At 47.2% G+C, this 27,001-nt stretch overlaps 1 protein-coding gene across 5 annotated transcripts in view; it reads left to right on the top strand.

The window, feature by feature from the left end:
- MYOCD (myocardin) overlaps nucleotides 1–27,001 on the top strand; it is a 108,607-nt gene that overhangs the window by 76,404 nt on the left and 5,202 nt on the right. For all 5 annotated transcript variants that reach the window (XM_045487408.1, XM_045487407.1, XM_045487409.1 and 2 more), the window contains 6 exons: nucleotides 2,483–2,608; nucleotides 8,262–8,506; nucleotides 10,441–10,594; nucleotides 20,130–21,014; nucleotides 22,960–23,103; nucleotides 25,608–25,736. In XM_045487408.1, coding sequence (XP_045343364.1) covers nucleotides 2,483–2,608; nucleotides 8,262–8,506; nucleotides 10,441–10,594; nucleotides 20,130–21,014; nucleotides 22,960–23,103; nucleotides 25,608–25,736 — 1,683 coding nt within the window. The remainder of the gene's footprint in view (nucleotides 1–2,482; nucleotides 2,609–8,261; nucleotides 8,507–10,440; nucleotides 10,595–20,129; nucleotides 21,015–22,959; nucleotides 23,104–25,607; nucleotides 25,737–27,001) is intronic.

Here is a 27,001-nt window from a genome sequence, read left to right on the forward strand (position 1 = left end):
AGGGCTGTACCCTTTGGCTTACTTGGCTGCTCCGCCAAGTAGATGCCTACTATCTCCCAAACTTACGCGTGAGGCTAAAAGAGGTTCTCTGCCATCAGGTGACTCACCAGTCATCTCCTGGATAGAATGTGCCAGCGCAGGCTTCTGGCTTCAAAGCCCCATGGACTTCCCTGAGTATATTCTCTGCATGGTCCGGGGGGAGGGGAGACCAGGAAGTGCCGACAGGCTGCAAAGTGGGGGCCCCCGAGGTGCCTCTACGGTTAGCGGGTTTCTGCCTGCCGCACCACTGCAGGGTCTGCATCCAGCCCAGCCCAGCCCAACCTGAGAACAGCAGTCCCTGCCCCCCTTTCTGGACCAATCCACAAACACACAGGCCGTGAGGCATGTATGTTGCAAATACTGTTCAAAAGCACATTTCTTTTTTTTTTTTTTTTTTAATTTTTTTTCAACGTTTATTTTTTATTTTTGGGACAGAGAGAGACAGAGCATGAATGGGGGAGGGGCAGAGAGAGAGGGAGACACAGAATCGGAAACAGGCTCCAGGCTCTGAGCCATCAGCCCAGAGCCCGACGCGGGGCTCGAACTCGCGGACCGCGAGATCGTGACCTGGCTGAAGTCGGACGCTTAACCGACTGCGCCACCCAGGCACCCCCAAAAGCACATTTCTAAGAAAACTAATTAACAGCGGCTAGCGCTAGGCACTTGCCAAGCGTTTCCTTTGAGATGCCACACTGTCCTCCAGGCGGGTAGCATCCATGTGGCTTCTGATGGAGGGGGGACCCAGGCTCTGTGAGGCCGAGCCCCTGTGTGGTCTCCAGACGCTGCAGATTCCCAACCCCCCTGGAGCTCTTACTTCTAGAAGCCGCACAGAGGTTGGATGGGGGCTGCCCTCAGCCTAGCATGATGGTATTCACGCAGACCCAAAGAGGAGATGTGTGTGGATACACACACACACACACACACACACACACACACTGTTCCAGAACCCGTGTTACTCATTGGTCGTCATCATGCCCTTCTTCACGCGGTGAAGCAAGCAAAGGTGGCACCTGCCAAGGAGAAATGGGAGAAAGATAACAAGGAGAGCTGAAACACCCAGGCGTGTGTCCCGCATGGGTTTGTAAGCAACGCGTGTTCCCTTCCCCTGCGCGCGGCGGCCGGGCTTTGCCGCCCGGCTTCTCCAACAACAGCAGACAGCAGTTTGGATCGCTCGTGGCTGTGGTTCCGATGGTAAATTCCTCAGCTTCTGACTTAAGAACGGTTTGAGGAGAAGACGAGTTCTTTTCTGCTTCACCCAGTTCGAAGAGGACGAGCCCGGGGGTGGGGTGATGCCGGGCCGGGTGCAGAAATCACTCTGTGATCGTACCCAGCGGCCCCGCTGAGCAGAGAAGGACACTGAGGCTCCAGAGGAAAGGATTCTGCAGAGGTTTTTCGGGCGCCGGGGCTCAGGAAAGGATGGGGAGGCTGCAGGGGGAGGTCGTGAGCGGCACCCTGTCACTTTCTGCCACGGCATCGGGTGGCAGGAGAGGGACAGAAGATGATTACTCTTTTTTCCAAGTTCCCAGCATCCTGGAACACGTCTCTCAGAAAGGTTGTTCGTGACACTACACGCACAACCCCCCCTGACACACACACATATATATACACACACCTACATATACACGTGTGCTCATAAGGAACTATACATAAACACACAGATACCACACACATATACACACACACTTTCTTTACACACATACACATCAATGTACATAAACACATATGCACACAGACATGCAGACACATGCATACATATTTACACATACCCACACATATACGCATGCACATACCTATGCATGTATGCACATACCTATGCATGTATGCACACACATCTACACACGCATAGACGTATATGGACAGACACACACATATATACAGACCCACAAAAACACACGGCACACACAGATAAACACACAAATGTGTACACACATATGCACACATGCACACATACAAACGTATACCCAGAAACACACACACACGCACACACGTTTTCCCTCCCATCTGCTAACCCCCCTTTTATCATTTTTTGGGTCCTACTTTCCGCCGAAATGCCCACACCTACTTCTCCCTCCTCCTTTTTTCTTCAGTCCCGTTATCGAGTCCAACAGGTAGACCTTGTCACAGGTGGAACTCTCACAGGGTTGACCAGCCGTCTGAGTTCTGGGTTGGCCTAGAACATGCCATTTCTATACCTGTTTTCTGGAAGAATTATTGACAATGACCCCCTTATCTCTCAACAGTGACCTCAGTTGGTTGACAAATCATATATATATATATATGTATGTATATATATATATATAAAATCATGAATCATATATATATATATATATATATATATATATATATATATATATATAAAATCATATCATGGCCACTCTACTTTATTTCTGTGTCCTATGTTTTTTCCTCCTGCATCCTAATATTGCTAAAATTTGGATTTCAGGATCATTCTTCTGGCTCGGAAAATGACAAGAATGACTCAGCCTCACAGCTCAGCAACCAGTCAGACGCGGGCAAGCAAGGGCTTGGGACCCTGGGCCCCTCCAGCGCTGGGCACACTGCTGTGAAGGTAGGGATGGGCCAGAAGGGGGCAGAGCTCTCTGAGTTTAGTGTGGCAACATGGGGGGAGTCACAGGGGCCCTTGTGTAGGCTCAGTCCACCGGGAACATCGCGAGTCAGGAGAGGAGAAAGGGGCCCTCCGCGTGCATGGACCAAGAGTCGGTTCGCTGTGCAAACGCAGCACGGGTCTTCCGTGTAGAGGAGAAACCTGTGAGCTGTGAGCTCGCAGTTGTTTGGGGTCACAGGTCAGCCAGCATGGGCCTGACTTAAAAGACTTCATCAGGCCAGCCTCGAGACAGCCACAGCAGGTCGAAAGGCACACAGGGTTTATACATGCCATCAGACAGGTAGAGGGGAGTTGGGTTTTATGCAGGGGAAGCAGGTCTGAGGGCTTACGTAACGTAAGGCTCAAATCACCTAAGCCAGTCTCCCTTTGGAAAGAAAGATAAAGGGCGGGGTCGCCTTCACAGTAGACTAATAACTATAAGCATTATAGCAGATTCTCGGTTAAATCTTCCCATTATAGCTAATGGTTCACAGAAGGCTCTCTCCTCTTTCCAATTAACTGCCTGCTAACGATCACTGGGTTTTGTCGCTAATCATATTTTATCCCAAATAGCTTCTCTAGGGTCACCACTTAATGAGAGCGAAGATGTCTCTTATGAAATATTTGTTAAAAGAGCATAAGAATCAGCGTTTAAAGTAACAGCCCCGGGTCCCTTCTACCGCATATACACAAAAGAGGTTCTCGTGTTCCAAGTGGATGGCAGGCATTTCCGCTTCCCTGTAAATCTCCCTAAACCTCGCTAGAAACCCACTCCCTACGTAGCTGAAATCTTACTGGCAATTCACTCAGATCAACAGCCTTTGAAATTACAGGGCCGTTGATAGGTTTTGCTCATTGCAGGTGGAGGAAGGAGGTGGTTCACATTATCTATACCATTGTGCACAAGGAGACATTTTATTACTATTTCTACCAGCGTGGTTAAGTGTTGCATAGGTCGGATTAGCACTGCCTTCAGCCTCACTGTACTAAGGAAATGTGACGGTTGCCCAGAGGGAGGACAGGTCGATTTCAGTGAAGAGCAGGATTGATGGGCAGCGGATCCAACGGGACTGGTTGTGTATGTGAGAGCCAACATCCCTGCTGGGTTGGTCAGTGCCTGTGAATTCTCAGTTGTTCGACATTCATTATCTCTACCTTAGGAAGATGCTAGAGGGCTTCTCAAAGAAGGAAGCAGGCAAGCTGGGGGGAAGACATCTGTGCCCTATTGGCTTTGTAAGGTCCATTGGAGGCCACTGAGAGAATGTACCAGAATTCCCTGAAAACTGTCCAGCCCTATGTAAGGGAAAGGTGTTCTCAATGCAGGCTCCTTGAAGATATATATCAGAGATGAATAAAACAGGATTCCTGTTCTCAAGAAGCCTGTAGTCTAATTGGGTCACAGCCACCACTAACCCATATAGTGTTTTGAGCAGGTAAGAAACATGTACCATAAGGGACTTGAGTAGACATTTCTCCAAAGATAAGGAAATTGCCAGGGTGCCTGGGCTGTCTCAGTCAGTTAAGCGTCTGACTCTTGATTTCAGCTAGGGTCATGATCTCAAGGTTCATGGGTTCGAGCCCCACATCAGGCTCTGTGCTGAGAGAGCAGAGCCTGCTTGGGATTCTGTCTCTCCCTCTCTCTTTGCCTGTACCGTGCTCGTGTGCACTCTCTCTCTCCCTCAAATAAACTGGAAAAAAAATTTTTTTAAGGAAAGAAAGAAATTGCCAATAAGCACCTGGAAAGGTGTCAAGGGTCATTGGCCATCAGGGAAATGAAACTCAAATTCACAACAAAATACCACTTCGTGCCCACCAAAATGGCTCTAGTGAAAAAACAGTAAATAACAAGTGTTGATGAGGCTGTGGAGATTGGAGAGCTCTTACACATGGCTGGTGGCAACGTAAAATGGTGCGTCCACTGTGGAAAATAGCTTGGTGGTTCCTCAGAAAATTAAACGTTGAATTGCCCTATGACCCAGAAATCCCTCTCCTTGGGTGTATGTCCAAAAAAATGGAAATTTTGCTGGTGTCCCAGCAAAATCTTGTACATGAATATTCATGGCAGCACTCTTCACAATATTCAAGAGTCGGAATGAAGTCAAATGTCCATGAGCTGAAGGATGGATAAGCTTGTGGTATATCCAGAGGGATGAAGTCCTGAAAATATGATGCTTAAGTGAAAGAAGCCAGACACAAAAGGCCACATACTGTATGATTCTGGGTGGTTTTTTTTTTTTTTTTAATGTTTATTTATTTTGAGAGAGAATGCGAGAGTGTGGGAGGGGCAGAGAGAGAGAGAGAGAGCAGGGTGGGACAGAGAGAGAATCCCAAGCAGGCTCCACACTGTCAGTACAGAGCCCAACACAGGGCTCGATCCCACAAACCATGAGATCATGACCTGAGCTGAAATCAAGAGTCAAGACGCTTAACCAACTGAACCCCCCCAGGCACCTCCCCGGTGTATGAAATATCCTGAATAGGCAAATCCAGGCAGACAGAAAGCAGACGAGTGGTTCCTGGGGACCGCACCAAGGAGAAAATGGGGAGTGACTGCTTAGTGGGTATGGGGTCTCCCGGGGGTGATGAAAACGTCCTGGAACTATATAGTGATGACCTTCACAAAACACTGTGAATTGTATACTTGTGAATTGTGGTAGTTACTGGGGCGATTTGTAGGTTACTTGTGTTTTACCACAATACAAAGAAGAAGTTCCTGTTTCTTGGGTGGCCAGCGCCCCCATCAGGGCCAGCAGTGTAGGAAGCAGGACTTCAGTCTCCCCCACCCCCGGGGCAGGGTATGCCGTGGTGCGACCATTATCAGACTGCCTCAAAATGCTGCCTGACACCTGCAGGTGAGAGAGAGCACTGTGAGCTGGGACAGGCTTCCCAGGTGAGACGGGGTGTGAGCCCCCCGGGGAGAATGGGCAGGACTTAGTTAGCAGGTGCAGGATGGAGTTGCAGACAGCAGGAAATTGCCAGGCAAAGGCGGGGGAGCCCGGTAAGCTTTGGGGTGGGGAGGGGTCCAGCAGTTCAGTGAACTGTCTTGGGCAGATGGGGGTTTGGTCTTCGTCTCGCAGAGCAGGACGCGCAAACTGATTGTCGCGGGGGTGGTTCGTTGTGAGACAGGCCCAGTGCGTGAGCAGGTTCCCCTCAGGATGCCTTCTTGCAGGGGCACCTGGGTGGCTCAGTCCGTTGAGCATCCAACTCTTGATTTTGTCATGAGCTCACGGTTGGTGAGTTCGAGCCCCACGTTGGGCTCTGTACCGCTAGTGTGGAGCCTGCTTGGGATCCTCTCTCTCCATCCCCCTCTCTCCACCCCTCCCTGGCTTGCTCTCTCTCTCTCTCTCTGTCTCTCTCTCTCTCAAAATAAATAAATAAACTTAAAAAAAAAAAAAAGAATGCCTTCTTGCAAAAAAAAGTCACCTACCCTTGAGCCACGGGCCGGACCATTCCCTGGGTTTTATATCCACCTCTGCTTTAGAAAGATATGCTCCCCTCCCATTGGCCAATGGTTCGTTTTCTGTTTTCTACCTAGAACCAAAAAAAAAAAAAAAAAAAAGAAGGAAAGAAAAATGAACTTACGACCTCAGGATGTTCTGGCTTCCAAAAAGTATGAAACTATACAGTTCCATGGAGTCAGAGTTCCGTGGGGACAATAGCCTTTGCCCTCCACTCTCCAGAGAAAATGGTCCAATTTGAGTAACTTCCGGAATGTTCCGAGTCCCTGTACGACAGTGGCCTGGAGAAAAAGTTCCCCACCCCTGACTTACCGGCAAGACCAGGCTTGCAGAGTCCCAGGACGAGGTGGGAACAGAAGCCGGGCTGGAGCAAAGCAGGGCCCAGCTGATTGCAGGAGCCCTGCAGAAATTCTCCCAGTGCAGAAGGCTGATTGATTAGTTAATTAGAATGCTAATCGATTAAGGAGAAATGGCGCCACGCAGCACAGGGGAATGCTTGTTCTCATTAGCTATGACTTTCCAAGAGAAGAAGCCACCTTGAGAAAACACCAAAGGGGCTTCGGTGGTGGGACGTGTGGTCTCAGAGACTTGCAAGTTGTAGGCTCCTTCCGATGGGTCACTTTCAGTTGTGTGCTTTGTGGTTAAAATGGGGACACTGCCCAGTGGGAACCTGCCTGCCGGCTATTTGGGAGCCCCCTCTTCTGGACACCGCTGGTACTACACTTCCCCTGCACAGTTTGCCCAAAGCCTCAGGATGCTTTTATCGTGACTTCCCGGTTCTCCGTTTCAATCTTCTGTAATAAAGTCAGAGTTTGAAAATTAAGATTTTTTTTTCCAGCTGATCACTGTACGGACTACCTTTTGCAGGTTATAGGCATAATTACAGTGTCCTTTTGAGACCTGTTACTATTTCACTGGTATCTTTCAGCGTCCTTGCATCGGTCCCTGAGAGGAAAACGAAGAACATTTTCCCCAACTTTCAGGGGAAAGTAACAGAGATGCGGCAAAGTAATTGTACCATGTTCAGAAATTTGTCGTAGCTTCCTAGCCTGTAGCTTTAACTCATTTTGGTGCGTCTGAGTCATGTGCTGCTATGGGTAGCTTCTAGAAGGGCCCCTGTGGGTGGTTAACCCTTCTCACGGTAAGTCAAGAATCATTATTCCAGAAGGTGTCACTTCCTGGACTTATATCAGTATTTGGGGAAAGTATTGGTGGAAAAGGGGACTCTATCTTACTTTTTCACCCAAAGCAGCAAAAATCCACATTGTGGATTTTTGAGGACAGGTTTAATTTCATCCAGGATGATGTTACTTTTCTATTAAGTTTATATATTTATCGAGAGAGAGAGAGAGAGAGAGAGAGAGAGAGAACCAGCAGGGGAGGGGCAGAGAGACAGGAGAAAGAGGATCCAATGCAGGGCTCAAAATCATGAACCTTGAGATCATAACCTGAGCCAAGTCAGACCCACCCAGGAGCCCCCAAAGTGATGTGATTCATAAGTCAATTTGCTGAAGCACTTTACTAAACATGATTTCGGGTACACATTTGAAGGAACTTTCTTATGACTCCATCCCAAGATGAGATCGTATCCTTTCTTTTTTTTATTAAGTTTTTTAAAATTTGATTTTGAGAGAGAGAGAGAGACGAGAGCACAAGCTGGGGAGGGGCAGAGAGAGAAGGGACAGAGAATCCAAAGCAGGCTCCAGGCTCCAAGCTGTCAGCACAGAGCCCGACGTGGGGCTCGAACCCACAGAACATGAGATTCTGACCTGAGCCAAAGTTGGACGCTTAGCTGACTGAGCCACCCAGGCGCCCTGAGATCGTATCCTTTCTTAGACCACCTGTTGGTTTTAGCTTAGGGAAGCCTCCTCACCAAAACATAGGCTTACTTACATCTTCCTCTGCGCTGAGAAGGAAATGCTCCTGGAGCCCCTTCCAAGATTCACGACCCTCCTTCTAGAGTGATGCATCTGTAATAGTTCTGTTGGATAGACACCTTAATGCCCCAGGATCTCTGTGCATGGTGCCTCTGCTGTGTTGTATTTGTGGGATCCAAGAAAGCCCATCAAACAGACCCCCTTCATGATCTACCCATGACGTCAAGCCACCCCCACCCCCACCCCCTAAAGCACGTGCCGTTTCTCCACCCCCCTCTGCAGTCCAAGTCCTTGAGCGACAGTAAGAACCGCCACAAAAAGCCCAAGGACCCCAAGCCCAAGGTGAAGAAGCTCAAATATCACCAGTACATCCCCCCAGACCAGAAGGCCGAGAAGTCGCCTCCGCCCATGGACTCAGCCTACGCCCGGCTGCTCCAGCAGCAACAGCTGTTTCTACAGCTCCAAATCCTCAGCCAGCAGGAACAGCACCGGCTCAGCTACCCTGGGATTCACCAAGCTCAGCTCAAGTAAGTCGGGAGAGCCTGGCGGGGGGTGGAGGCGATGGGCAGAGGTCAGCTGGCGAGGGCTTGTGCGTGTCTGAGGCACCGGCGGGGCTGGCACCGGGATGCCCTGTGAGTCCCGGATTGTACCGGGTCCTCGTCAGGTGGGTGTAGAATGGGACTCCGTGGAGAAGCCGTGCCCACGTCTTCAGGAACCTGAGGCTGGGAGGAGGCTGGGAGGAAGCAAAGAAATCAGTGCCCCGGTGAAGGGAACCGGGACAAGAGAAGGGATTAGCACTCTCAGACTGAATGGTGAAACAGAGAGGAGAAACCATGCGAGAATGGTTTTGGTTTTTTTTTTTAATAATTGATTTTTTTAAAGTTTATTCATTTATTTTTGAGCAAGAGAGAGCAGGGGAGGGGCAGAGAGGAGAGAGAGAGAGAGAGAGAGAGAGAGAGAGAGAGAGAGAGAGGATCCCAAGCAGGCTCCACGCAGTCAGTGCAGAGCCTGACATGGGGCTCGAACTGACGATCACAAGATTGTGACCTGAGCCAAAACCGAGAGTTGACGCTTAAGAGACTGAGCCACCCAGGTGCCCCCATAAGAACGGTTGGTTGAATTCACTCAGCCCTTAAGCTTTAGGAAGCAACAGCGCTGAGTGACTCAGTGACAGCCCCCGAAGATTGACTCCTGGACCCTGATGGGGGCGTGTGACCTCACTGTGGGTCACTGTTTAAATGGGCATCCCTTTCAACTCTACAGGTGGGACATAGGTTCCCTCACCTGTCTCTGCTCAGCATCCAATCAGGTTGGCAATGATGCTGAGTGCTGAATACAGTCATGCTCTACAAGGCGTGATGGTGCCCCCATGGGACAGTGCACCTGCTCAACCATAGGTGGACACGTCCTCTCCCCTCGGCCAAAGTCTCTACCACTCCCTCCTGTCTCCCCAGAACTCAGCTGGAGCTCACTTGCCACATGTCATGGAGCCTGTACTCTTGTCTTCCTCACCCAGCCTCTTCTGCCGATTTATTAGTTGCCCAATCCTTGCCGGCAATTAGCTTGTGACCTGATCTCAATGCAAGTTGCCCAATCAGGGTTCCGGCCACCCAGTTCCAATGTGCTGGGGAGGCTTTCCCCACATCGCCAAGCCCCAGCCGGGTGCCCTACCATTCCACTCAATTCTGGCATGGTCTACCTAAAGATGGCATCAGATCCCACAGGTTAAGGGCTCAGTTCTACAAGACTTCCAGCCTCCTCCCCGCACTTCAGATACCAATTGCAAGTCTAGAAGTTGTGACCTGGGCTTCTGGTTGACCCCGCTATAGGTCAGAGGCTTCCATGACTTCCTCCTTGGGTTCGATTAATTTGCTGGAGTGGCTCACAGAAATCAGAGAAACACCTTATTTACTAGATCATTGGCTTATTGTAAAAGGATAGAACTCAGAAGCAGCCAGAATGAAGAGATGCCCAAGGCAAGGGATGTGGGAAAGGGTGAGGAACTTCCTGCCCCTTCCACTCCCCCTCATTCTCCACGTGTTTGCCAATGTGGATGCTCTCTGAACGCCATTCTTTTAGGTTTTATAGAGTCTTCATTACAGGCATGACTGATTAAATCATTGGCCATTGGTGAATGGCTTGACCTCGAGCCCCCATCTTGTCTCCTCAGAGTTCATGGGGTGGGACTAAAATTCCAACCACAAAGCGTAGGGTTGGTTCTCAGGCAATCAGCCCCCACCCTTCGGTGACCTAGGGGTTTTCACAAAGTCGCCTCCTTAACATAACAAGTGGCACCTTTGGGGCTCCTCTCACTTAGAAATTCTAAGGATTTTAGGAGCTCTGTGCCAGAAAGAGGGTAGAGGGCCAAATATGTAATTTCTTATTGTACGTCACAGTATCACACCCCCATATGTGTATCTGGCCATGTTTTAAGGGCCCTTTTTTGTTGTTTGCTTTTCAGGGAACCAAACGAACAGATGGTCAGAAATCCAAACTCCACTTCAGCACCACTGAGCAATACCCCTTTGTCTCCTGTCAAAAACAGCTTTTCTGGACAAACTGGTGTCTCTTCTCTCAAGCCAGGCCCCCTCCCATCAAACCTAGATGATCTGAAGGTAGAGGATTTGGTGTGATTTTTTCTTTTCTTTTCTTTTCTTTTCTTTTCTTTTCTTTCTCTCTCTCTCTTTTTCTTTTTCTCTCTTTTTCTTTCTCTCTCTCTCAACAAATACAACAGATTTTTTTAAGCTTTTATTATTAATCTCTGCACCAAGCGTGGGGTTCAAATTCACAACCCCGAGATCAAGAGTCTCATGTTTCACTGACTGAGCCAGCCAGGCACCCCAACAAATACATCAGTAGATTTTTAACACCATTTTTACCAACTGATTTCTTGAGTAAACTAGTGAAAGGGAGAACGTATGGGGGAGACTTAAGTAAGTGACAGAATTTTATTTTGTTTTTAAAATGTATTTATTTATTTTGAAAGAGAGACAGAGAATATGAGTGGAAGAGGGGCAGAGAGAGAGAGGGAGAGAGAGAATCCCAAGCAGGCTCCACGCTGTCAGGACAGAGCCCGACGCAGGGCTCAACTCGTGAAGCGTGAGACAATGACCTGTGCAACCTCGAGCTACTTTCCTAATTTCTCTACGTCTTAGATTGCTTATTTGCACAAATGAGTTATTGTGAGAACCCAGTGGAATCCTATATACATGATAGAGCTTAGCACAGAGAATAGCTGTAAGACTGATGTGACCTTCCAGAATGCTCTTAGAGCTTCGCACGGAGAGGAACTGTAAGATTGACGTGAGCTTCCAGAATGCTCTAAGCCAGTGGTCAATTCCCTGATGAACTTTTACAGCCTCTGGTGAAGTGAAAAAAGTAAGAATCACGTAAAGGGCTTTTCATAAATCTAAGTGTGTTCAACACACCTGATTGATCTTTATTCCAAGTATTTATTTCCTCCCGATGTTTTCAATGCTGAAGATCCTTTCTCTTAGGGAGCGGTGACAGTAGTGGGTGGAAGGTAGGTGTTTCTAGTAGAGTTTTGTTTCTTTGTATTTAAGCAGGGGTATTGTTAAATAAGAATATTAGTCTTAGTTGACAAGGTGAAATGTTGGTAACTCTATGTCCACTGCATAATTGAAACAATGTACTGTTCTGTGAAATCCCCAAATCTGAGAACCTCTGCTCTGAATTGTCACAGCAACTTGTTAAGTGCTGTGTGTGTGAGAGAGAAAGCCATTTGCTCCGGATCACAGACCTCACAGAGGTCATAGAGGATCAAGTGACCTTGGGCTTTGAGTTGAACCTGGCGCGTTTCAGAGCAGTGCTCAGAACGGGCATATTCATATATATTCAGCCATCCGGCGTTAGCAAAAGAACTAAAGAGGGTGGTTGAAGTGCCTTCGATTCCTGTAATGTGTGAGCACACCTTCTCCCCCTAGTGCCTCACTCCATTTTCTGTGGTTACACCTGTTCGCCTGGTTTCTGCCCCTGTGTTACTCTCTACCCTCCCCCAAGGACCTTATCAGTTTTCCCCAAAACATCAGATTCCTATAGGTCCCCAGGGCCTTCACCATACCAGTCTTTCTCAGTCCCTGTTTGTCTCCCTCATCCCCATTCTCAGCCTTTGGTCATTATCTGCTCTGGGGGAAAGGTAGGGTTGGGACTATTTCGAATGAAAGAAAATTAATTCTATGGCTGCCAAGGGCCAACACCAGTCACTTGATATCAATCGCTCCTCTGTCTCTTCCACTTGGAATAAAAAATGCTTAGGTTTCACTGAGATTGTTTTAATTTTGCATCCATAAACCTGGAGGAGGATGCCAAGCTTGTGACAATGCCCCCCCCCCCCCGCCGCCGAGCAGTGGGTCACCCACCCTTCACTCCCCACATCATAAATCCATGGAGGTAAAAGTAGGTCCTGTCACCTAGAAAACAATATACTCAATGCAGTAAGCCAGGCACAAAGGGACAACTTTTCTGTGAGTCTGCTTTATAGCAGGTGCCTGGAGAAGACAAATTCATAGCGACAGAAAGTCCAATGGCGACTACCAGGGGCTGGGGAGAGGAGTATGCGGAGTTGGCGTCTAACAGATACATAGGTTCTGTTTGCAATGAGGAAAAAGTTCTGGAGATAGATAGTGGCGATATTTGCACAACAGCATGAGTGTACCGACCCCAACTGAACTTCATACTTAAAGGTGATTAAATGGTAAAAATGTATGCTGTACATCTTTAACCACAATAAAAACGATTTTTCTTAAAAGTGGTCTACCTTAGGGGTGCCTGGGTGGCTCCGTCGGTTGAGCGTCCGACTTCGGCTCAGGTCATGATCTCGCGGTCGGTGAATTCGAGCCCCGCATCGGGCTCTGTGCTGAGAGCTCAGAGCCTGGAGTCTGCTCTGGATTCTAGTTCCCTCTCTCTCTCTGCCCCTCCCCAGCTCACACTCCGTTCTCTCTGTCTCTCAAAAATGAATAAACGTTTAAAAAAATTTTTTTTAATAAAAAAAAAAAGTAGTTTACCTTAGGATGGGAGCTTGGGTCAGGTAGATCTGGAGTTGGCTTGGCCCCAGACAAAGCACAGTCCAGATGTGATGTGCCATCTGGCAGAGTCCCCCAGAGATGGCTTCCTCCATGTGCACGTGCTGAGAACGATTGGCTGGTTAGAGTTAGAGTAATTAGCACGGGTACGAGGAAATGATGACTGTAGCAGCTACCATTTTTGGGGGGCGTAAACTATCAGTCGACCATCCTATATAGATTTGCTTCCACTTTCCACCGTGCAAGATACGTTTTAAATGTGAACATACAGGGGCGCCTGGGTGGCACAGTCAGTTAAGCGTCCGACTTCAGCCAGGTCACGATCTCGCGGTCCGTGAGTTTGAGCCCCGCGTCAGGCTCTGGGCTGATGGCTCAGAGCCTGGAGCCTGTTTCCGATTCTGTGTCTCCCTCTCTCTCTGCCCCTCCCCCGTTCATGCTCTGTCTCTCTCTGTCCCAAAAATAAATAAACGTTGAAAAAAAATTTTTTAATAAAAAAAAAAATAAAAAATAAATGTGAACATACAAATCAGGACCTCAGAGAAGCTGAATGAATAATGCATCACTCCTCCTCCTAGATAGTGTTGACATTTACGTGTCGTGAGTGCTATACGGTGGTTTTCTGTATAAGAGAAAGAAATTGTTAATAAACCTAATACCGAACCTGATAGCACACGTGAGAATAGTGGGAGAAATACACGAGTTCCATCAGAACATAGGTGGACGTGCAAATCTTTTATCTTCGTGAATTTTCTCCCTCGCCTGTGGAAGCCATCCCAATTCCATGTGGTCATTTGACGGCTTTGCCTTGTGCTTCCAGAGCCCACAGGCTGAATGCTATGCAAGTTAACCAGCTTGTAGATGATAAAACTGGGGGGCTGAACTTAAGCGAGTGACGTTTTTGTCTTTTTAGTGTTATTTTATTTTAAATTCCAGTATAGTTAACACACAGTGTTAGTATTAGTTGCAGGTGTACAATATAGTCATTCAGCAGTTCTGTACATCACCCAGTGCTCATCACGACAGGCGCACTCCTAAATCCCCATCACCCGTTTCCCCTACCCCTCCTCCCCGCTGGGAACCATCAGTGTGTTCTCTATAGTTAACAATCTGTGTGTTCGTTTGTATCTCTCTCTGTCTCTCTTTTTTTGCCTTTGTTTTTGTTTGTTTCTTTCTAATGCCACATATGAGTGAAATCAAATGGTATTTGTCTTTCTCTGATGGACTTACTTCACTTAATATAGTACTCTCTGGCTCCACCCACGTCATTGCAAAGTTTCATTCTTTTTTATAGCTGAATAATATTCCACTGTATATATACACACCACCTCTTCTTTATCCATTCATCTATCGTTGGACACTTGGGCCGCTTCCATAATTTGTCTATTGTGAATAATGCTGCTATAAACATAGGGGTGCATATATCCCTTTGAACTGGTGTTTTTGTGTTTTTTGAATAAATACTCAGTAGTGCGATTACTGGATCATAGGGTGGTTCTGTTTTTAACTGAGCGATTTCAGAGGTTTTGCTATTGTCATTTGAGATGAGCGGAGGGACAGACAGAGAAACCTTAATTGGACTTGATGACTGGGTGTGTGGGGAGAGGTGCCGCCTGGGAGTGTGACACTGGGGGCAGAAATTGGGAGGGCAGAATGGGGATCTGATCTGAAGGGATGTTGGCAAGTGCATTCAGTTTGGGGAAACTGAGTCACGGGTACCACCAGGACAAGCGAGGGGAAATGTCTAGCCAGTTTCCACGCAGTTAGAAACACACTGCCGTAGTTCAGCTCAACTGTGCTGTCGGGCTAGGCACAGAAATTTTGGAATCTAAACATTAACACAAGTGGGGGGCACCTGCGAGGCTCAGTCAGTTAAGCATCTGACTTCAGCTCGGGTCATGATCTCATGGTTCGTGAGTTCGAGCCCTGCGTCGGGCTCTGTGCTGACAGCTCAGAGCCTGGAGGCTGCTTCGGATTCTGTGTCTCCCTCTCTCTCTGCCCCTCCCCTGCTCATTCTCTCTCTCTCTCTCTCTCTCTCAAAAATAAATAAACATTAAAAAAAATTTGGAATTGTTTGCATAGCGGGTCAGTTTGGAATATAGGACTGACTGAAAGGGAGAGCAAATGGAAAGAGTGGGAGGGAAGGAAGGAGAAGAGGAATAAAGGAAGCAGGTGATATAATCATATCTTGGAAAAGGAAGAAGTAAGAGAAACTAATAAAGGTGACCCTTAAAACAGGCAATCAGAAAGATAAGGTAACGAAGGTGGATGTTCTCCCAAAATATTCACATTTTGCAGAATAGGAATAAAAGGGGAAAAGCATTGAGAAAAGAGTTTGACTTCTCATTAAAAAGTTATACATGGGGGCGCCTGTGTGGCTCAGTCAGTTAAGTGTCTGACTCTTGGTTTTGGCTCAGGTCATGATCTCATCGTTCGTGGGATCAAGCCCCGCATTGGGCTCTGTGCTGATGGTGTGGAGCCTGCTTGGGATTTTCTCTCTTCCTCTGCCCTTCCTGTGCTCGCGCTCTCTCTCTGTCTCTCTCTCTCTCTCTCTCAAAATAATTATACCTTCAAAAAAGAGTTATACATGGTAACATCACAGTATGTGCATTTTTTTTGCATCTTGTTTCTAACAAACTAGAGAGCCAGAGAGCAGGGGAGACAGACAGGGAGAGAGAGAGAAATGGGAAATTTAAAAACTGGGAAAATATGAAAGATTTTAAGAAATAATTGTCCGTGCGTTTTAGTTCTCATAATGGTCTTTTATCTGTGTGTTTTTTGTAATGTACTTATTTTTTAGAGAAAGATATCAAAATATTTACAGATTAAATTATATGATTTGCTTCAACATAATTCAGGAAATGTGGAAATGGTTTGGGGATTAACTGAACCCAGACTGAACATGAATTGATCATTGTTGAAGCTGGTTGATGGGTACATGCGGCTCATTATAATTTAAAATTTTATCAACTTTTGTGGATGTTCGAAATTTTTCATACGACATGGTTGAAAGAGTCATCGGGGAATAAAAGACCTGTGAATGTAGGAAAGAGGTGTATACAAACCTTTGTCCCAACCAAGCCCACCCAGCCTAATATTCTGAAACATAAAGTAAACTGAACCCAACAAGTATTCCTGTTATTTCAGAATATGAGCTGCATTATTTAATGATGTAGTTTAAAATATTCAGTGCCAGAACAGAGCCTAAAAATAAATGTAGAACTCGTTAATTTTAAGGAACTCCAAATTAAAACAATAATGGGTTGCCATTTCGCACTTTTTCAAACCAGCAAATCTAAAAGAAAATGATAAAACCATACCAGAGAGAGGAAGAGGAGAAGGTATATTTTTTGCCTGTGGTAGTGTGAGTTGTGGTGATCCTTTTAAAATAACTTTTAAATGATTGTAAGGTGGTAATATATTTACTATTGAAGCGTGACAATGTATGGAAAAGTAAAGAGCATTTTATTTTATTTTATTTTATTTTATTTTATTTTTCAACGTTTATTTATTTTGGGGACAGAGAGAGACAGAGCATGAACGGGGGAGGGGCAGAGAGAGAGGGAGACACAGAATCGGAAACAGGCTCCAGGCTCTGAGCCATCAGCCCAGAGCCCGACGCGGGGCTCGAACTCACGGACCGCGAGATCGTGACCTGGCTGAAGTCGGACGCTTAACCGACTGCGCCACCCAGGCGCCCCAGTAAAGAGCATTTTAAAAGGTAATTGAGGGGCGCCTGGGTGGCTTTGGTTCAGGTCATGATCTCATAGTTCGTGAGTTTGAGCCCCACTTTGGGTGAGCTCAAGCCCTGCTTCCAGTGAGCTCTGCTTTTCTCTCTCTCTCCCTGTCCCTTCCTCCCTCCCTCTTCCTCCTCCCTGTCTCTTTCCCCCTCACTCCCTTGTGCCCTCTCTCTCCCCTCCCAAAAAGATCATTGATTCACAGCATTGCAGATCATATTTCCTTATAGACTTCAAATGCAGATGCACATGTTTTGTTTGCAAAGTTATTGTTGTCAAGTAATTCTGTAAGCATGAATTTCTGGCATGCTTTTTTGTGTAACGTACCATGAGCCTTTTTCATAACTTTCAATATTCAACTAACATTTTAATTTTGATTTAATTTTTTTAATCTTTATTTACTTTCGAGAGGCAGAGAGACAGAGTGCGAGCGGGGGAGGAACAGAGAGAGTGGGAGACACAGAATCCGAAGCTGGCTCCAGGTTCCGAGCTGTCAGCACTGAGCTCGACGCGGGGCTCGAACCCACGAACCGCGAGATCATGACCTGAGCTGAAGTCGGACACTCAACCGACTTGAGCCACCCAGGCGCCCCTCATTTTTATTTTTAATAGCAGCACATCATTCTACCACCTAGTTAATATTCCTCTGTTGGGCACTTAACTTGCTTCCAAATTTTTCTATTAAAAATGTAATTTGCACATACATTTATTAATTTATCTGATTATCTCCCCAGGCTAAATACCTGGGAGTGGAATTCGTGAACCGGATGGCTGGGTGGCTCAGTCAGTTGAGCGTCCCACTTCAGCTCAGGTCATGATCTCGTGGTCTGTGAGTTCGAGCCCCACATCGGGCTCTGTGCAGGCAGCTCTGAGCCTGGAGCCTGCTTCACATTCTGTGTCTCCCTCTCTCTCTGTGTCTCTCTGTCTCAAAGGTGAATAAACATTAAAAAAAAAAAAAACCCACAACATATCAATATTAAAGTTCTTGCCAAAGAATTCATATTGTGAGATGTCTGTACTGAATGTGCCAGAAAATTGGAGGAGGAGCCAAGATGGCAGGACAGCATGGAAGTTTTTTACGTGTCTCACGTCCATGAAATACAGCCAGACCAACACTAAACCATCCCAAATGTGTGTACCAATCTACTGCCAGAAGCAGTGCGCTAAGGCAGCACTTACCAAACATGAATGTGCACACTGAGTCACCTGGGGCTCTGGATAAAATATAGGTCCTGATTCAGTAGGTTATGGGGAGGGGATCTGAGCCTCTGCATTTCTAGCATGTTCCCAGATGCTGTTGGTGCCGCTGGTCCAAGGACCACACTTGGAATAGCAAGGTGTTTTAAGAGCTTTCTTTAAAAACATTTTTATTTGAGGGGTGCCTGGGTGGCTCAGTCAGTTAAGCATCAGACTCCTGATTTCGGCTCAGGTCATGATCTTGCGGTTCATGAGTTTGAGCCCCGCGTCGGGCTCTGTGCTGACAGCTCAGAGCCTGGAGCCTGCTTCGGGTTCTGTGTCTCCCTCTCTCTCTGCCCCTCCCCCACTCATGTTTTCTCTCTCTTTATTTCTCTCTCTCTTTCTCCATCAAAAATAAATAAACATTAAATTTTTTTTAATGTATCTTTTGTTTGTGAAGCATTGGAGTATGTCCATGACCCATTTTGGGGTGTTGGTTTATTTGGGGGGGGGTATTAAGTACATTTGGTGCATTGAGCTTTACTGACATTTTATTATTTGCCCTGCAATTTTTTTTTGTCTGAGATTGCTATCTGCGTTTGCATTTTCTTTTTGGTGTTTTTGACTTATAGGAGTTTTTGTTTGTTTGTTTTAATTTGAAAGCATGAGCAGAGGACAGGGGCAGAGAGAGAGAGAGAAAGAATCTTAAGCAGACTCCACACTCAACACAGAGCCCAACACGGAGCTCGATCCCACAACCCTGGGTTCATGACCTGAGCTGAAATCAAGAGTGGGGCGCTCAACTGACCGAGCCACCCAGGCGCCCTGGAGTTTTTAATTTTTGCTGTCAGTATTTTTATGATCACTTTCTTGGCTTTCAGGCTCAAAAGATCTTTCCCTACAAAATATCAGAAGAGTATTTCCCTTCCCTATATAGTCTTCTAGCTGTTTTATGGCATTAACATTTAGATATTTAATGTTTCCTGTTTTAATTACAAAAGTAATATCTTATGTGAAATATTTAGGGGCTAGAGATAAGGAGAACCACTGTTAACATTTTGGGCTATCGTTAGCCATATATTTTCATCTGCAAGCATAGTTTAAACACACACACACGCACACACACACAAAGGCACCTCGGTGGCTCAGTTGGTTAAGCGTCCAAGTTCAGCTCAGGTCATGATCACACCGTTTGTGGGTTCAAGCCCTGCGTCGGGCTCTGTGCTGACAGCTCAGAGCCTGGAGCCTGCTTCGGATTCTGTGTCTCCCTCTCTTTCTGCCCCTAGCCCACTCACACTCTGTCTGTCTGTCTGTCTCTCTCTCTCATCCAGCAATGCACACTATTTTTCACTTAATAATATACCATAAACAATTATTCATTATTGTATGTCAACAAATACATATAGCATCAGTCTTAAGGGATTTAGACATTCCATCATTTGTAGGCACCGTCATTAATTTAGTTCCTGTATTTTTAGGTATCTGTAGTTTATAATTTGTGAACATTATAAAAAATGCAAGGATGAAATAATTAGATGTGAATCCACATAATAATAATAGCAAACGCTTACACCACAGTTACCATTTGTGAGACACTATTCCAAGCACTTTACAAATGTTCAGCCATTTTAAGCTTCACAAAACCACATAAGGTATGATTCTCTCCATTTTATAGAAAGGGAACCAAGGCACAGAGTGATCACTGAGCTGGTAAGAGGCAAGGTCAGGATTTGAGTCTATGTTCTTTTCTCCGTACATACTCTCTGTCTCAGTATATCCAGCCAGTTACTAAAATTAGGACAAAAGTGTTCATGTAGAACCATGAATCTCAAAAACTGGTCCAGGGACCAGTGATATCAGCATCCCCTGGGAACCCGTTAAAAATGCACATTCTCGGGGTGCCTGGGTGGCTCAGCTGGTTAAGTGTCCAACTTCAGCTCAGGTCATGATCTCGCAGTTTGTGAGTTCGAGCCCCACGTCCGGCTCTGTGCGGCCAGCTCGGAGCCTGGAGCCCGCTTCGGATTCTGTGTCTCCCTCTCTCTCCGCCTCCCCCGCTCGCATTCTGTCTCTGTCTCTCTTGAAAATAAATAAAACGTTAAAAAATTTTTTCAAAACAAAACCTAATGTAATAAGAAATTAAAAATAAATAAGACACTGTCCCTCAACGGCTCACTCACCACGCCCTGGTCTCCCTGCAGGTGTCCGAGTTGAGACAGCAGCTTCGCCTCCGGGGCCTGCCAGTGTCTGGGACCAAGACGGCGCTCATGGACCGGCTGCGGCCCTTCCAGGACTGTTCGGGGACCCCTGTGCCCAGCTTTGGTGACATCACGACGGTCACCTTCCCCGTGACGCCCAGCAGCGCGCTGCCTGGCTACCAGCCCTCCCCGCCCGCCAGCGCCTTACCCAACGGCTTGTACCACTTCGGCAGCACCAGCTCAAGCCCCCCAATCTCGCCCGCCTCCTCCGACCTGTCGGCCGCGGGGTCCCTGCCAGACACCTTCAATGACGCATCCCCGTCCCTCTGCCTGCACCCGTCCCCGGCCCCCGCGTGCGCCGAGGAGAGCCCACTGGGTGGCCTGGGCGCGGGCCCCCCGGCCCCCGAGCTGGACGCACCGGACTCGGAGAAGGACAAGATGCTGGTGGAGAAGCAGAAGGTGATCAACGAGCTCACCTGGAAGCTACAGCAGGAGCAGCGGCACGTGGAGCAGTTGCGAATGCAACTGCAGAAGCAGAAGAGGGGCCTCGGGCCCGAGAGGCCGCCCCCCTTCCTGGCCGTGCCGGTCAAGCAGGAGGACGCCGTCCCCAGCTGTCCATTTGCGCCCCAGCAGAGACCTGGGAAGAGACCGGGCCCTGCTCCCTGTGCCTCCGAGGCCCCGGGCCGCCCCGACGCCCTCCCCTCCACGTTTCTCAGCCCCCAGTGCTCCCCTCAGCACTCCCCGCTGGGGGCCGTCCAAAGCCCCCAGCACATCAGCTTGCCCCCATCCCCCAACAGCCATTACTTCCTTCCCTCTTCGTCGGGGGGCACGCAAGGAGAGGGTCACAGGGTCTCCTCACCTGTGGGCAGCCAGGCATGCGCGGCACAGGTAAGAACGCCTGGGCCCGGTGCACCCAGCTTTCTGGAAGTGGGGTGTGGCTTGGCAAGGCTAAAAAGCTGACTTTGCAAGTTTCGGTGGGAAGGGTTGACCAAAAGCAACTTCTGGACTCTGCCACCGTCCCCAAGCCTTCAGGGTGGACCGGACTCCCTTCTCTGAAATGGAGGTTGGCAAAATTGCCTTCTGGAGGGCTAGATAACGAGTGTTTTGGCTTCTCTGGGCCATGTTGGTCTCAACGGGACCCTTGTGGCGTGAACTCAGACATCTGCAAGTGAGTGCATGTGGCTGTGTTCCAGTAAAACTTTATTCACAAACGCAGGTGGTGGGCCAGATTGCCACAACCCCCGTTGTCAGGATTCCTCGGCATAGAGCCTTAGCGGGGGCCAAATCAATTCATCGAGAGAGCTAAAGCGGGGGAGCTACCAGACCTTACTGTTCGTTGCATGCGTTGGCTTGCATAGGGCAAATAGTTACTGACCACCTAGCATGTTGCAGCCCCTGTTCTGGTCTGTCTCTGGTCTGAACTAGCCAAACAAAAATCCCTGCTCTCGTGGGAAGACAGACAGTAAATAAAATAAACAGGTAAACTATACAACATAGTAGAAGAGGGTGCATCAGGTGGAGAAAAAGGAGGCTGGGATGGTAGGACATTTGCAGATTTGCGACTTTAAGTCAAAGATCCAGGACCGTTTGAGCAAATCTTTGAAGGAGGTAAGGGAGAAAGCCTTGCGAATATTTGGGGTGAAGGTGTTACAAGCAAAGGAAAAACAGCAAGCCTAAGGGCCGTGAGGTGGGGGAATGCGCGGAACGTTCAAGAATCGGAAGGAAGGCCCGTGTGGCCAAAGCAGAATGAGACGCAGTTGTAGAGACAGCTTATGGGAGGAAATAGTTCAAAGACTAGACCAAGGTGATCATCAGAGACTTCCCTTGTCCGTGAAGCTAACGAATTATTGGGAAAGTCTACCGAAGTCTACCTGAGAAAGAAACTGACATCATCAAAAGTTCTGAAATCGGTGAGAAAGGAAATAGGAAGAAGACTCACATTGGTGACCAGTGTTAACAAGCATGCGTCTGAGTAATCTCGTTAATTTTCACCATGACCTCATGCGCTCTAATTCCTTTTCCTTTCTTTGCCACAGTTTACAAAGCACTCTTTGAGGATATGAACAGTTACACGATATTACATGATAAAAAGATAAAGAACAATATAGAATAACATGCCTGATCTGGGCTTATGGCAGTTAAATGCTGCACAAAGCACTGGGGAAGGCAGGGGGAAGTGGGTTGGTCACGAAGGGCTAGAAAGGTCCAGGAAGGTTTTTGCAAAGGGGTTGGACTCAATGAGAAGTGTAGACTTAAAAGAAAGTTGGGGGCACCTGGGTGGCTCAGTCGGTTAAGCGTCCAACTTTGGCTCAGGTCACGATCTCACGGTCCGTGGGTTCGAGCCCTGCATTGCGCTCTGTGCTGACAGCTCAGAGCCTGAAGCTTGCTTTGGATTCTGTGTCTCTCTCTTTCTCTGCCACTCACGCTCTGTCTCTCTCTTTCTCAAAAAATCATTTTTGAGAATGAATACCTTTAAAAAATTTTTTAAACGAAAAAGGAAAGTTGGGAAAAGAACATTCCATGTAGGAAAAGGTAGGGAGGTACCATGCACAGGGCACACAGAGGGAAGTCCATGGCAGTTACTGGAATACAGGCTTTTGAAAGAAATAGTACCTGACCTGGTTTCGGGCGGAGACCCTACGCGGTGGATGCAGGGGAGGCATGGAAAGTTTTTGAGCAGGAGGTGATGTGCACAAAGCCAGATTTGAGACATTGATCGTGGGATTAAGGGAGGTTTGAAAAGCTAAAACACCAGGGCAGGGACCAGGAGTCTCAACAAATGTTGTCCAGTATGCTGCTGGTGACCAATGAACTCATTGCTTCTTCCTTTCAGAACTCAGGGGCACATGAGGGCCATCCTCCAAGCTTCTCTCCCCAGCCTTCCAGCCTCCACCCCCCTTTCTCTGGAACCCAAGCAGACAGCAATCATGGCGCTGGGGGCAATCCTTGTCCCAAAAGCCCAGGTATCCAGCAAAAGGTAGGCACCTGGACGAAGGTCTAAACTTTGCCTCTTCCCTCTTCTGTGGCCTCGTCCTCCAAATGATGAGGCTCAAAGGCAGAAATAAATGGGGTGGCTCAGTGAGTTAAGCATCTAACTCTTCATTTCTGCTCAGGTCATGGTCTCACGACTGTGAGATAGAACCTAGGCTCTGTAAGGTCGGGCTCCACACTGGGCATGGGGCCTGGGATTCTCTCTCTCTCTTTTCCCTTCTCCCTACTTGTGCGTTTTCTCTCTCTCTCTCTCTCTCTCTCTCTCTCTCTCTCTCTCTCTCTCTCTCAATTAAAAAAAATTTTAAATATCTAAAAAAAAATTGGGGTGGGGGTGCCTGGTTGACTCCATTGGTTAAGCCTCCAACTTCGGCTCAGGTCATGATCTCACAGTTTGTCAGTTCAAGCCCCATATTGGGCTCTCTGCTGTCAGCATGGAGCCTGCTTCAGATCCTCTGTCCCCCTCTCTCTCTGCCCCTCCCTGCCACATGCTTTCCCCTCTCTCAAAACTAATAAAACATTAAAAAAAATAATAATAGAGGAGCTCCTGGGTGGCTCAGTTGGTTAAATGTCCGACTTCGGCTCAGGTCATGATCTCACCATCAGTGAGTTGGAGCCCCGTGTCAGGCTCTGTGCTGACAGCTCAGAGCCTGGAGCCTGCTTCCGATTCCGTGTCTCCCTCTCTCTGCCCCTCCCCCCTCCTCTCAAAAATAAACATTTAAAAATTAAAAACAAATTATAATAAAATAAAAATTTCACAAAAGGCAGACATAAATGACATTTCGATAAAAACAAATCCACTTGGAAGAGAGTGAGATGGATGTACAGATATAAATTAGGGTGTTCTAGGGAGCCATTTCCTGGGGTCATTCTAGAAATCATGAGGACTGAAATGAGCACGGTATGTTTGTGAAACAACATGGCAGACAAATCAGTTTCCACGGAGTTGAAGATTGGAATAGAGGCGGGAAAACGGTGCTTGGGAAAGAGGAAGGTATGTGGATCTGTGGAAAGGTCTAGAAAGGTGCAGAGAATTCGAATCACAGTGCAGTATCTCGGTGGAAAAAGGCCGAGGTGGTACATACCAGCAGGTGGAAATCAGGCATGTGAGAGAGCCAGGATATGGGAAGTCCCAAGGACTAGGGAAGAGGTAATAAGGAGGCCAACAAGATGGCCACCATACAGAAGTGCTACCTGCCACAAATATGGACAGGGCGTCCTTTGGAGACAGAGACCCTGAAATGGCCCAGGCACTCCATAGAACATGGAGCTCACAGTACACAAGGCTGGTCCCTGAAGAGCTACCCCAACAATGTCTCCACCTCTCTGCAAATGCACCAGTTAGGAATGAAATGTCCTGAGGGGGTAAAGTACTCTGGGAATTCCTGGGTGACTTCTTCCTGTTGGGCTGGACTCTTACTTTATTTCCTTTGCTCCTAACCAAAGGTGGTTCACTCTAGAGGGGGAAAAGAATCTGTTGGGCTCCTGGGTGACTCAGTTAAGCCTCCGACTAAGATCAAGGCTCAGGTCATGATCTCACAGTTTGTGGGTTCGAGCCCCATGTCGGGCTCTGTGCTGACAGCTCAGAGCCTGGAGCCTGCTTCGGATTCTGTGTCTCCTTCTCTCTCTGCCCCTTCCCCACTTACACTCTGTCTTTCTGTCTCTCAAAAATGGATAAACATTTAAAAAAATGGAAAAGAAGAATCTGCAAGGTTCCCATTGTATTGTGTCTCCAGCAATATGTCCACGGTCATGTGTACTATTAATACACTGGGGTTGTTTTCTAAGCCTTGGCTCTTTTTTTCCACTCAAATCAATTCTTTCCCAAAATTTAGCTTGGAGTTTATAAAACAGAAGCAGTCCCATTTCTTCTTTTTTTCAGAAGTTTAAAAGCTGTCTTTTTTTCATATTATTATTATCTTAATAGAATTTATTGCCAACTTGGCTAACATACAGTGTAGACAGTGTGCTTTTGATTCAGGGGGTAGATTCCCATGATTCATCGCTTACATACAACAGCCAGTGCTCATCCCAACAAGTGCCCTCCTCAATGCCCATCACCTATTCTCCCCTCTCCCCTGCCTCCCCCTGCCATCAACCCTCAGTTTGTTCTCTGTATTTAAGAGTCTTTTATGGTTTGCCTCCCTCTCTCACTGTAACTATTTTTCCCTCCTTCCCTTCCCCCATGGTCTTCTGTTAAGTTTCTCAAGTTCCACACATGAGTGAAAACACACAGTATCTTCCTCTGACTGACTTATTTCACTCAGCCTAATACCCTCCAGTTCCATCCACGTTGCTGCAAATGGCAGGATTTCATTCTTTCTTATCACCGAGTAATATTCCATTGTATATAGAAACCACGTCTTCTTTATCCGTTCGTCAGTTGATGGACATTTAGGCTCTTTCCTTAATTTGGCTATTGTTGAAAGTGCGAAGCAGTCCCATCTCTGACCCTTGAGCTGACTTATCTTTTTCTGCATCTTACTCCCACAGATGGCTGGTCTGCACTCTTCTGACAAGACAGGGCCAAAGTTTTCAATTCCTTCCCCTCCTTTTTCCAAGCCAACATCAGCAGTTCCAGAGATAACACAGCCTCCATCGTACGAAGATGCAGTAAAGCAGGTAACTACAAGTTTTGTTCTCTGTAGAGAAACAGGTTGCCTAAATGGGTGTTGTTTCTCATTATTCAACTTCGGGCAGTCTTAGGTGCTGACATTGAGTGCATTGGTGCCCCCCTACCAGGATGGGCAGAGTTTCTAGATGCTACTTGTAGAAAGGTAGTGCATGTACAGTAAAACCTTGGATTGCAAGTAACTTGCTGTGCGAGTGTTCCACAAGACGAGCAAACATGGCTAATAAATTCTAACTTGATAAACGAGCCATCTCTTGCAATACGAGTAGTATGTGACCCTGAACGTCACATGATCACAACTGAGCCAATGGTTCTTCTCTCTCTCTCTCTCTCTCTCTCTCCCCCTCCCTGTCTCTGTCTCTGTCTCTGTCTCTCTCTGTGGGATTGTGGGTGATCATCTCCCATGCTCGGATGCTTTGTCTCAGTTCACAGTGTTTGGCAGAAAGTGATTTTCCAGAACGTTGGAAGGTGCCCACAATTGGCATTAATGTATTTTTTTGTCACTTTGAGGCACCTATGGACAGTCCTTTGCTTTTCCATCCAAGAGTGAGCTTAAGAATGCTTTGCTCCATTCTAGGTTGGGCTGCCTGCAGATATAGACCCTTTCCTCTGCTGCCTTATGGCCAATTACACTAAATACAGTATAAGACAAGAGTTTATTAATACCGTACTGTAGTCAACTTCCGTTAGTGATAGTGAAAGTCGTCCTACGCAGTAACCCTCCTCTCTCTCGTCTCCCTCACACCAGCCACGAAGTTTTGAAAGTAAGTGCAGGTGAATTTGTTTATTTTCCTTTATATTTTATATTCTTTTTATTATTTTGTATTATAGTATTGTAACCATTTTTATATGAATATTTTTGGGTTGTTGGACAAATCGTCTGAGTTTCCATCATTTCTTGTGGGGAAATTCGCTTTGATATTACAAGTGCTTTGGATGACAAGCATGTTTCCAGAACAAATTGTGCTCGCAAACCAAGGTTTGACTGTATATAGAAGGCTGACGGAGAAGAGGCTGGGCTGGGCTTAGTACCAACACCAGGTGCCTGGACTTGGTACTGCCAACAGCCATCTGTCACTGCCACTAAGATTGGACAAGTTCTCAACTTCCCTTATGTGAAATAGGGTCCCTATCTACTTTGTAAGGGTTCTCTATAGTGTATCACCGACCACATTGTCTGGGCACAGGATAGCTACTCAAATATTTGAGAGCAGTTGCCAGGCTGATACTTTGTGAGTTTCTTCTTAGTTTCAAA

The sequence above is a fragment of the Leopardus geoffroyi genome, chromosome E1 (genome assembly GCF_018350155.1).
Source record: "Leopardus geoffroyi isolate Oge1 chromosome E1, O.geoffroyi_Oge1_pat1.0, whole genome shotgun sequence".
In the NCBI taxonomy this organism is placed as follows: domain Eukaryota; kingdom Metazoa; phylum Chordata; class Mammalia; order Carnivora; family Felidae; genus Leopardus; species Leopardus geoffroyi.